Genomic DNA, 12,855 nt, shown 5'->3' on the forward strand with positions numbered 1-12,855 from the left:
TGGTGCTGGAGGAGAGTGCAGAGACAAACAAGTGGATCCTTGAACAGATCAAGCCTGAACTCTCTCCCTGGAAGCTAAGATGACCAAACTGAGGTTGTTGTTCTTTGGCCACATCATGCGAAAGTACAACTCATTAGAAAAGATAATAAAACTAGGAAAGGTAGAAGTTGTAGAAAGAGAAGAAGACCAGATGGATGTTGTAGAAAGAGAAGAAGACCAGATGGATGGAGTCAATCACGGCGGTCATAGGCATGAAGCTGCAAGACTTGAGCAGAGCAATGGGGGGCAGGAGGAGTTGGAGATGCCTCATCCACATGAACCAACGTCGACTCGAGGGCAGTTAACACCAAAGATGCATCCTCAAGAAAAGTATCCAAAATACTTGATAACATCCAAATCATGGAGTTTATCAGATGCGAGTTTTTGGCGATTTTTCCTGCCTATCACGCAATGTTAGTGTCACCAACGTTGCGCAATAATGTGAAAGCGCTATGTTCTTCCAGATGTTCCTCCCATTTCTACACTGTAGAAAGAATCAAGTTTGACACCAGTTTAACTGGTGTGTAATCCTGGGAATTACAGTTCTGTGAGCCGGAGCACACAGTCCAGAAGAAGCAGCCTCTAATAGGGTCCCTTTCTGAGAGAATGGTGCCATAGAAATGGAATTAACAACAACAATAATGATAATAATAATAGTAGGGTCTCTTTCTGGGAGAAAGGCAGCATAGAAATGATAATAATAATAACAACAATAATAATGATGATGATGACGACGACGATGATAATTAATAATAATAATAATAATAATAATAGACACACCTGCTGCATTTGCTCCCACCCTCCACTTTCCTCAGAAATGAGGTGCCATAGAAATTGAATTAACAATAACAATAACAACAATAATAGGGTTCCTTTCTGGGAGAAAGGTGCTATAGAAATGGAATTAACAACAACAATAATGATCACGATCATGATAATAATAACAATAATGTCCTTTTCTGGCAGCAAGTTGCCATAGAAATGAAATTAACAACAATAGTAATGATCATGATAATGATAATAACAATAATAGGGTCCCTTTCTTTTAGAAAAGTGGCATAGAAATAATAATAATGATGATAATGATAATGATAGGGTTCCTTGCTGGGAGAAAGGTGGCATAGAAATGAAATTAAGAACAACGATGATGATGATGATGATGATGATGATGATGATGATGATGATGATGATGATGATAGGGTCCCTTTTTGGGAGAAACTGATGATGATGAAGAAACAGAAGACCCACCTGCCTCAGTGCTGCCCCCTGCGTCTCCCTGAGGAACTGCCATCTGCGCCGGCTCCCCCTCCCTCCCTGGCTGAGCTTCTTTGGTGGGCGGAGCCAGAACCCTCGGGTCCCGACGTTCCCGTGCCGCCATTGGCCGAGGCAGGAGCGTCCTCCTGATTGGCCGGCTCCTCCTCTGCTGGGGGCGTGGCCTGCCCTGACGCCTCTCTGGGCTGGCGGACGCGGCGGAGGGCGGCTCGGAGATGCTGCTCCCGCTGCCGCCGACGCCGCCTTCCTCCTCCTCCTCCTCCTCTTCCTCGGCTCCGCTGTTGCTGGCGGCGGAGATCCTGGAGGAGGCCGAGGAGGAGGAGCGGGGCCTCGGGGGGACCCCTATGGCCGGGGCCGAGAGCGTCCAGCGCTGGGCGGAGGAGGAGGCCGCTGCGTCAGCCGGAGCCCAGGAGGAGCCCGAGGGCGGAGGTCCGCGGTGGGGGGCTCAGCACGCCGGAGCCCGGGAGCTGGCCGAGCTTTACTCCCCCGGTGAGCCCTGCTATGGAAGAAGCCACGCGAGTCTATTCAGATATTGAGACATTTCTTTTGTGTGTCGCCTTTCTCTCAGGGAAAGGACCCCAGGCGGATCACAACATTTTTTAAAATGTATACAGTATTTAATTTTTTTTGTACGTTAACCCAATGAAAGAGGCATAAAATTGACCCAAGGGTTAAAAACTGTGGGTGAGTTTGTTCTCAGTCCTATAACTAGCGCTTGCTGTTGGAGGAGATCAGTTGTTACAGTCATAGCCATATATATATATATATCTTCTTGGTTGTGGCTCAGCTGAACTGTGGACTTTGTAGATCTTATATTTAGGAAAGCCAGGATGTTTTTGGAAAAGGATGTTCTTTCTGAGGACTTGATGTTCTGTTTTGTTTTGAGCCCACCTTTTGCCCCACTTGGCAGCTCCTGTGTGTCAGTGGAGCCATCCCTTCTGGTTTAGTCTTAGAAAATTGTAGCTACTTATAAAAGAAGAAAGGAAATATAGTTACTTATTGCCAGTGTGTTGTCCCATGATCTTAATGGTCTTGTTGTTTGTTGTGTGCCTTCAAATCCTTTCCAACTTATGGTGACCCTAAAGCAAACCAATCTTGGGGTTTTCTTGGCAAGATGTGTTCAGAGGAGGTTTGCCATTGCCTTCCTCTGAGGCTGAGAGAGTGTGACTTGGCCACGGTCACCTGATGGGTTTCATGGATGAGCAGGGAATTGAACCATGATCTCCAGAGCCATAGTCTCAACACTCAAACCACTGTGTGCCACACAGGCTCTCAACACTAATAATACACACAGCTGAGTTTAGGGCTGAGAGTGTGTGACGTGCCCAAGGTCACCCAGTGGGTTTCATGGCCAAGCTGGGAATCGAACCCTTGGTCTCCAGCATTCAGACCATACTGGCTCTCCTGGTGACCCTAACGTTGACCCTGTCCTAGAGTTTCCTTGCCAAGATTTGTTCAGAGGAGGTTTGCTAGTGCCTTCCCCTGAGGCTGAGAGCATGCGACTTCCCCAAGGTCACCCAGTGGGTTTACATGTAAGATATAAGCTCATCCAGTGTATTTATATGTTTGTATCTACAGTAAATCCGCCATATCCATAGATACTTTTTTTAAGTCACAGATTAAAACATCCATGGCTTGAAAATATTTTTAAAACATGTACAACCTTGATTTGGCCATTTCATATAAGGGGCACCAATTTACTCTGCCGTTGTATTTCATGGGACTTGTGCATCTATGTTTTTTGGTATCCATGGGGAACCCTGGAACCAAACCCCAGCAGATACAGCAAGGGCCCACTGTAGTTCCTTTCCTTTGCATCCTCACAACTATACTCTGGTTTCTCTTTAGGTCTTATAAATCTCACAAGAAACCTATCGGGTAGGCCAAGCTGAGAAAAAGTGGCGGGTTGAAGGCTGCCCCTTTGAGTTTCATGTCTCACTGGTTACTCTAATCTGGATCCTCCAAAGATCAGTAGAAACTCTGTACCCACTGCACCACACTGGCTCTTCTTAGCCCTGGCATTCCTGTGAAAGAAAGCGGCACTTGCCGTAATACATAATCTAGAAATCCTAGATGTGATCAGTTGAGTAGGATATCTGTCATTGAGTGGTGGCAATAACTGTAATTTTGCAGTCAATGCGATAGGTGGATTGCTTGAATTAGACTTGAGAATGCAACAAATGCCTTTATGGTAACTAGTGTATATACCTAAATTCAAAGATATAGCTGTGTTAGTCTGTAGCAGGGGTAGGCAACCCTTTTGAGCCGGGGGCCGGGTTGCTGTCCCTCAGACAACTGGGGGGCCGAAGCCAAAAAATAAAAAATTTAAAAAAATTTTTTAAAAATTAAATAAATAAATAAACCGGCACAAATGTAGGACAAAATTTTCAAATGGAGGGCACTTTTTAAATAAAAATGGAGGACATGCAAAAAAAATTTGCTGATTTTTTAAAAAATGTTAAGATAAATGCACGTTTCTGAGACTTCTATAGATAATTGCCCCACCTTGCCCCTCGTGTGAGACGCCAAAGGCCCCGGTGGCAATCGGCGGCAGGACCGGGCTGGGGCCGGTCCCAAGGCCTTGCCGGGCCGCATTCGGCCCACGGGCCGCAGGTTGCCTACCCCTGGTCTGTAGAATCAATGTGGAGAGATATCTTGTAGCACCTTTTGAGACTAGCTGAAAGAAAGAAATGCTGCCCACCTCCTTCTTTAAGTTAGTCTCAAAGGTGGTACAAGATCTTTCTACATATTGAGTATAGCGTGTTCTCTGTTGTCATGTAACACATTAAATGGCTTTCCGAAGACACAGAGCCGAGCACATCGTGGCAGTTGACACTGATGAACTCAACCATTTTCTAACGTTGTCATTGCTAATCTCAAGTAGCCACAACCTGCATCAACATGCTTCTGTTCAAGGTTGTTTCATGTGAGTTGGTTGGCTTGTAAAACCTTCTTATCTGCTTCAGCTTGGCAAGTCTCTTGCCCTGGAGATTTGCCAGAAAACTCTTGGTGTATCTTACAGAGGTGGTGTTTGATTTATTCATTCCGCCTGGCATTTGGAGCCTAGGGGAGAATCACACAGATATTGTTTCCCACCCCAAGCCTTCTGGTTAGGGTGGGTTGCGGGGCTCATAGACGTGCCCTGTCGTATTCTCTGCAACAGAGGTGAGCAAAGTTTGCTCCTGAAGTTGCATGTTGTTTCCAAGCCTCTTTTTCTGGCCCTGTTTCTCCAGATTCCTATGGACTCCCTTCATCCAGCCAAAAATGGTGAGTTGCCTCTCCTAGAATCCTTCAGGAGAAGCAGGTCACCTTTTAAATAAATTACAGCCTGTCATGTACTATTAAACTTCAAAAAATACCAATTTGTCAAAAACAGAACTGGATCAATCCTTTGCCTTTGGCATTCTTGGCTGTGTGTACAGTATTATCCAAAGCCCACAAAATAGTAGCATCTTTATTGGGCCAATCCAAATGCGTGTTAAACATGTTGCAAGCTTTTGAAGCTCTACTGGCTTCTTCATTAGGCAAAGGTATTAAAAATTATACAGAAGAGAGTTGCTTTTGTTATTGTTGTTTTACAATGCCAGGCTTAACCCTACATTTGATCAAAATGTTGTGGTTGCTGTCCACAGTTCAGATGGTATGGAAGGGTATTTATGCAGGTGGACCCCTCCTCCTCCTTGCCATGTAGCTACTGGGATATTCAGTCCAGGAAATAAACTTTACATCCCATTAGTAAGACAAATGCTACTACCATTGAGATCCAGAAGTGTATGTGGGTCTAAGACAGGGGTAGGCAACCTTTTTGAGCCGGGGGCCAGGTTGCTGTCCCTCAGACAATTGGGGGGGCCGAAGCCAAAAAAATAAATAATTAAAAAATTAAATATATAAATAAACCGGGATAAATGTAGGACAAAATGTTCAAATGGAGGACACTTTTTTTAGAAAAAATGGAGGACATGCGAAAAAAATTGCTCATTTTTTTAAAACATGTTAATATAAATGCATGTTTCTGAGGCTTCTATAGACAACTGCCCCCCAAAGGCCCCGGCGGCAATTGGCGGCAGGACTGGGCTGGGGCCGGTCCCAAGGCCTCGCCGGGCCGGATCCGGCCCGCGGGCCACAGGTTGCCTACCCCTGGTCTAAGAGCAGAAAAGTGCCCCCCTAGGCCCACCACACTTGCTTCCTCCCCTGCTCTACAATAATGGGGTGTGGTAAAAAATAGTATATCTTCCTGCTAAACCTTCTGGCTTTGGCAGAAAAGGAGTTTCTGGAAGGGTATTCATGCAGATGGTACAGCAAAGTTTTACATGTTAAAAGCGTTTAATACATTGTGTGGGAGCTACTTAAATCTTGTACCATATACTGTCAGCACAACTGGAGAAAAAACAGGCCACATAGGTGTCCTCAAGGCAAGATGTTAGTGTACAGTGACTCCCTACATTGGTGTCTGTGTGTATGTGTTGTGTGCTGACCCTAAGGTGAACCCGTCATGGGGTTTTCTTAGCAAGATTTGTTCAGAGGAGATTTGCCATTGCCTTCCCTGGAGGCTGAGAGCATCTGACTTGGCCGAAGTCACTCAGTCGGTTTCATGGCCAATTGAGGAATCGGACCCTGATCTCCAAAGTCATAATCCAGCACTCAAACCACTATGCCATGCTGGCTGTCTGCTACATTGACATAGCAATCCTAATCCTTGTTGGAACTAAACGGGAGAAGGGTGAGATCTTCATGCATGGCTTTGGGTCCCTTATGCTTTTGAAAGCAGGGGAAGCTGCTGTTTTTGCCTTTGAGGTTGCATGGTGATGATTCATCTTAAGGAGAAGTGTGTGTCCTGAGGAGTTGATCATTTTCTGCCTTCGGGGGAGAAATGTGCCGTTCAATCTAGGGTGGAATCTTCATATTGCTTTCTTAATGAAACCAACATGCTTAATTTTTTTCCTAATGACTTCTGAATCAATGTTTTGCAAAGTAAAGCTCAGGAAGAGTACAGCTGTGGACTCCCAAAATTCTCCAGAGTGGTCATGCTGGCTAGGGGATTCTGTAACTTGTAGTCCAAAAATAACTCTTCCAAGCATTGTCCCAAAGTAACTCTAGTACTGGAAGTATTTCATTGTATCATATGAGTTAATCTGAATGAGTGATACATTATTTGAAGGTTTTCTGCAACCTTTAAGTATGTTAGTATGTGAGAGGAGAGGTTAGAAGTTTGGTCTTGTGGTTCTATCATGGGGTCTGATGGACCAAAAAATGAAGTATTTATGATACTTTAAAGTCTTTATGACAGAGTCTGGACTTCTGACAGCTTACTATCAGTTTAAGGTATGTTTATTTTTAATTTGCGTGTGTCTTGAGGTATAATAAAGATAAGTTCAAAAGGAATTTTGTAAAATTTCTAGAAAGGACACTGTAGACCTGTTTTTTTTAGAAGCTTGAGGGTTGTTTATCTGAAAGCAGATCCCCACTTAGGCGTTTATGAACTGACTTGAAGGCCAGGCTTGGTACTTGGACACATCCATACATCCCATCTGTTAACTTAAATGGAAAGCCCATGCTGTTCTGCCTGCCTTATGGCCAACTAGGGTCATATTTGCAGTTAGGTGAATTCAAGTCTATTCTGACACATGGCAACACAGTCATGGGGGTTTCTTGGCAAGATTTCTTCAGCAGAGGTTTCCCATTGCCTTCTTCTTAGGCTGAGAGTGTGTGACGTGCCCAAGGCCTCCCCAGTGGATATCTGTGACTGAGCATTTGACCCTTGGTTTTCCAGAGTCCAACAATCAAACCATTACACAACATATGGCCATACGTTTCACCAAAAGGTTTGTAGTAGTTGCATAAAATCCAGGATCTCTGGCCCATTCAAAAGTTGCTCATTTCCTGTTTGTGTATATTGTAGATTTAGAGGAAGAAGAAAAAACATCAGATAAGTGTGGGCTGGCATTTAGAACAGATCTGGGGGAAAGTTGGAGGCCTTATGTGGGTTTTATCTTACTTTTGTTCTCACAAACTGTTTTAAGAAATAGCAACAAATGAAAGAATGAAAAAAAATTCTGCAAGGTGTATGGATTTTGTAATGCAACGTACATGCTTGGGAATTATTAAAACTATGTTGGAGTGGTAACATAAAACTTTAGTAACTTTTTAAAAATGTGAGCACTTAGGAGTCTCTTTTTCTTCAGCTCTGCATAGGATAATTTGCTCTTGTCCAGCCTTAACACTGTGAGAATCTTAAGTCCCTCCTTGGTTCAGGAAGTATCATGAATTCCCCCCAGTAACTTTCGTATCTCATGTGATGAAGGCTTGTAAATGAACTTTTTAGGTCACTTTCTGGCTCACTGAAAGACAAAACCCCACCCAAACCAGACTCCAGAGAATGAGGCTTTTAGACGCCAAGTGTCTCTGAATGCAGTTACAGTGCAAGCTGATCTGCTTCCTTTAATTCTGTTTGCCATGCTGTCATCTTGCCACTGTGGTCAGAGCTGGCTTTTCTGCCTGGTACAAGAAACACAGTTTTCATCCTGGTTTCAATATTTAAGGTATGCGTAAGCTACTTATGGTGGTAATTATATTCTTTAAGATCTGATACATTGTGTTGGTCTCCTTAGGACCAGTGTGCAAATAAGTTACAATCCCATAAGTCAACAGTGTGTCACAAGAACCAGCTTTATAAAAGCGTCCTTAGCGGGTCACCAGGAAATGACTTTCACTCACCATAGGTAAATGACTGTTGATAAGTCTGCTTTAGCACAAACAATTTTGCATTGAAGTGTCACTGCATTTAGACACTTTCACATGCTATTCTGAACACACAATGATAGCTTTCATATGCAGTGGGAATTTTTAAACAGTACTGTAGTTTGGAGTTATCACAGGTTGTTTCAGTTTGTTTTGAGCCTAGTTTTTTTTAGTTGGTTGATGATAGGCAAGAAGGCTGGTTCATGGTCAAAAACATACTTTGAAAGCTTTCTGCTTTCCGTACTGGGGGTGTTTCCTTACTTAATCAGAAAGTTAAAAAGTATTTGTTGTTGCTGCTGTGTGCCCTCAAGTCATTTCTTACTTATGGCAACCCTAATGCAACCCTATCATGGAGTTTTCTTGGCAAGTTCCTTCAGAGGTGTAGGGGGTTTGGCGTTGCCATTCTCTGAGGTTGAGAGAGAAAGTCACTTGCCCAAGGTCACCCAGTGGGTTTCCATGGCTGAGCTGGGATTCAGACTTTGGTCTGCAGAGGTGTAGTCCAAAACTACACCACACTGACTCTGTTAAAAAGTATATGAAAGGCTTGGTTTAATTATTGTATTTGTATGTTGTATATATTTGTGTTGCTGTATTTTAATCAATAAAATTTATTAAAATAAAATAAAATAAAAAGTATATGAAAGGCTTAAAGTAACAGGTTTCCAGGTCAGATCAAGTCTTCTGAAGGAATATAGGCTGGCTTCTTTGCACAATCCCAAAGACAAGAAATGAACCTGCGTTTCCACACTTAAGCAAGACACACCAGGAAAGAAAGCACTTCATTTTCATGTGGAAAGGTAATGTTTAAAGAGTCTAGGAGTTGCTGCTCCACTGCCAGGTTTTGGTGCAATGTAGCCTGTAGCACTATGCAAGGAGGGTGAGATTGGTCATTGATAGCTTTGTTCCCCTTGAATTTATCTAATCCCTTTACAAGTTGACAGAGTTGGAGGCTGCCACTACATTTTGTGGTAGCAAACTCTGTTTCTCAAGGGAAGGCAAAAACAAAGCCTCTCTTGAATAATATTATCAACAAAACCCATGGCAGGTTCTCCATAAGTCATAAATGACTTGAAGGCACAGAACAACAAAAACAAAAATCTGGCTATGAGATCTGTACCGAAGTGCCTTCTGATGAGCTTCATTGAATCACCTCGAACTCCAGTTTAATAGGAGAGGGAGATCCTTTCTTTATACAGTATACTTTCTCCACCTTGTGCCACATCAAGTCTTGCATGCCTCTTTTCTAAGGTGAAGACCTTCAGATGTTGCAGCCTTCCTTTGTTGCTCTTGTACCTTGATCCGTGTTGTACTCCTGTGCAGCATCTCCACATGCATAGTGTCTGTTCTCTAAGTGCCTTGGGCTGTGTACATTGTTTCAAATGTGGTCATCCATAGGTTGATATAAAGGCATTATGGTATTGGCAGCGGCTTTTTTCTTTCCTAATGGTCCCAGTATAGATTTTGTCTTTCTCATGGTGGCTGTGCACTGAGTTGACATTTTCACCGAGCTGTGCTGGGCCTATAAACTGCATGTTAAGGGTTACTGCCTCTTCCAATGTTCTCTTACAGTGGTTAAACTATATCTCTGTGTTGTGGTGATGTTATAAATCAGTACTGTACTTTACTCTCCTGTTCCACTTAATGGCAGCTGCTTGGGTGAAAAAATAATAGGTGAAGTGATACAGAACGTATTTAACTAAGTGTTGGTTGGCAGTATGCATGTTTCTGTGATTCCTTAGTGTGACGTAATGTTTTAGTCCTGAACATACTGCTCAGTTGTTGTTGTTTTCTGCATTGTAGCTGTGTCTACTTGAAATGATAGAATGTGGGAAGGGGGGGAGGAATCCATTCATTTGTTGAATTTCTCTATGTGTTTATTATTTAATAGATATGTTGACTCTAACTATTAGGGACTGGTTTCATGTTTAGTTGGCCTTTTGAAATTATGGGACTTAATCATAGCTAATTCAGACAGTATGTCTCCTTACAGTATGACTAAATCTGGTAACAGCATTTTGTCTCAAATTGAAACCGAGATCTGTGTGCTTGATTTTTAATTATTTGTTAGGGTTTTTAAAATGTTTCAGACCCTGGTGTATGGAATCCATACCATTCAAACACAATGGTGAACCAGCATGGTTGGAGTGTTGGATTAGGATTCTAGGAGACCAGGTTTCAAATTCCTGCTCAGCCATGGAAACCCACTGAGTGACTTTGGGCAAGTCACATTCTCTCAGCTTCAGAGGAAGGCAAAACAATCTCCCCTGAACAAAACTTTCAAAGAAAACTCTTGATAGGATTCCCTTGTGAGGTGCCATAAGTCAGAAATGATTTGAAGGCACACAATAAAAGGAAAAAATACTCCCATCTTCGTCACAAGATAATTATGGATGCCTTTAAGATATGACCAGCTGACATTCACCACATTTCAAGGATCAGTGCCTTCCGTAAGCAGCCAACTTATTCCAACATAGGACAAATTTTAAGGAATGGAAATGGTAGTATTTGACTTTTAAATATTTGGGGTTCTAAAACCACAATGTGAACAAGCTGGACAGAGGTGTACACAGCCCATTTGCTCATTTGCCCATTTGCAAGTATTAAAGCGGCTTTCACCAAACAGGCTACAAATGGCTTTTTAGTTAAAACACCTTAGCAGGCAGGTTTTGTGTAAGCAAAACTGCACTTCTCTGATTTCTTGTGCTTGGTGGCTTATTCCACCTTAGGAGTTATGATTTAGTGCTGAGACTGAAGCGGTGAGCAATTACCAACATTTGGCTGTTTTAGGGCCTGTATATTGCAAAAATAGTAAAATACACTTACTTGAAAATTTGTCCTATGTTGGAGTAAGTTGGCTGTTAATGGAAGGCATTGATCCTTGAACCAGAAGCTCTGTCGCTTTGGTTGTTTTAGCATGTGAATATTTATAAGTAATTTATGACTACTGGTTTTGGACCAGGGCTGTTTTCAGGGCATTTTCAGTACATACAGAGCTGGGCCTGCAGTTGTACGACCTCCCAAGCAAAACACAGCCAGACTCTTTTTATTTTTATAAACTGCTTACATGTCAAAACTGTACTTGTGTTTACTCTTATTTAATGTTTAAAAATAAGCTTCTCTGGCTGTGTTAAAAGATTTATAAGTAAAAATGGTCTTATTTTGTTAAACAGGGAAAAGACTTCAAGAATGGATCAGTGTCATCTTATGCTTTTCTCTGATGTCTTTCAACTTCTACAAGCTCCTCCTCTGCTTAAGACTGGAACATGCCTTCTCAGTTATTGTTGGGATATGTAAGTACACATTAGTTTCGATGCAGTAAAGTAATATTTTCCATAACTATTAAAGTGTATGTTGGATGCTAAAAAACATCACAACCATGTGCAGAATTTTTTGTGCTCTGAATAGGGGAATCATGTCTTCATCTATAATTTGGAGGTAACACAAGGGCTGTTAACTTTGGCTCTTTGTCTCTCCAGAAATTTCCTGGCTTTTTAAACATAAACTGTATACAGGTAGAATTATACATTAACCTAATGAGATATCATTTGGTGTAGGAAGTGATATAGAATATATATAATGAAGATTAAGTGTACTCTGAAAATGAAAAGTTGAGTTGAAAAATTAGTTTGGGCAATGTTTTATCAAATTGGTTTGTATAGCATTCCCAGAGCAGCTCTGCAGAATCAATGCAACAAGGAAAATCACAACTAGCAGCACAAAATCACCCTTGCAATCAGTACAAATTGGTCCTTGCTTATAGGCTGTGACTACATTTACCACAATATTTTTGGGTTGTCAGTACACCCCCCAAGTTGTCCAACCCTTGGCTGAATCAGGCAAGGAAGGCATAGTATTATTAGTAACCTGGGATGATGGCATATTCTGCCCAAGCAAGCTTTGAATCAGGAGCTAGCTCTAAACAACTGCATTTGTTGTTGGATTACATTCCTGGATTGGGGTGGGTGGGCACAATATACTATTATCTACAATAAACTCTTTTACTAATCTGACTCTGCTTAGTTGATGTATCTGCACTCTTGTAGGGAGGAGCAAATGGGCTGTGTACACCTATGTCCAGCTTGTTCACATTGTGGTTTTAGAACCCCAAATAGCTGGCTTCTTATGTGTGGGCATAACCAGTGAAAACCCAACTGTGGTAATGAGGTTGGGTCAGAATAACATACTTAAGCCATATTCTGTATTCCCAAATGTGTTAATCAGAATGAAAACATTGGAATAACCAGTGAAGAAACAGGGTCAGGAGGAAACGGTGTATAAAACACACACACACCCAAGAAACCCAGAGTTTGTTTTATTGTTATTTAAACCAGATTTTTTACATTAATGTTTTAATTCCAGCTCATATCCACAGTTCTTGCACTTGGCTCTACATCCTTTTTTACTCTCATTTTTCTCTCATAAAAAGAGAGGTAGACTATGTCTTTTTTTGTTCCACTCATCTCACTGCATTGGTTCAGCTCACTCAAAGACCACAAGCAGCAGGAATGTGGAATAATAATTCTTGCCTTGTAAAATAAAGTGATTGAAAAGAAACAACTGACACTGGATACTAGTCTAACTATGAACAATTACCAATACCAAATACCAGACTGTTAAAGTTGAAATGTTTAAATTCAATTAGTAATTGTTTTTCCAGTAAGAGGGTTGGTAAATAGTAATAATAGCCAGACTTAAAAAAAAAGGGAAAAAAAAGACATGACTAGTCAGTTTTAAAAGCCAGGAGTGTTTTTTAAAGTCATATGGTTTAAACCAGCCAACCCTGTAAAGAAATAAATACTTCTGATC

General features: G+C 41.8%; 1 protein-coding gene across 1 annotated transcript in view; it reads left to right on the forward strand.

The window, feature by feature from the left end:
• The first annotated feature begins 1,486 nt into the window (after window positions 1-1,486).
• The window catches only part of LOC121927916 (plasmanylethanolamine desaturase-like), a 46,114-nt gene continuing 34,745 nt past the window's right edge, over window positions 1,487-12,855 (forward strand). The window contains exons 1-2 of the mRNA XM_042461956.1: window positions 1,487-1,800; window positions 11,220-11,339. Of these exons, the coding sequence (XP_042317890.1) occupies window positions 1,527-1,800; window positions 11,220-11,339 (394 nt within the window). The 5' untranslated portion in view covers window positions 1,487-1,526. The remainder of the gene's footprint in view (window positions 1,801-11,219; window positions 11,340-12,855) is intronic.

The sequence above is a fragment of the Sceloporus undulatus genome, chromosome 4 (assembly GCF_019175285.1).
Source record: "Sceloporus undulatus isolate JIND9_A2432 ecotype Alabama chromosome 4, SceUnd_v1.1, whole genome shotgun sequence".
Lineage (NCBI taxonomy): Eukaryota > Metazoa > Chordata > Lepidosauria > Squamata > Phrynosomatidae > Sceloporus > Sceloporus undulatus.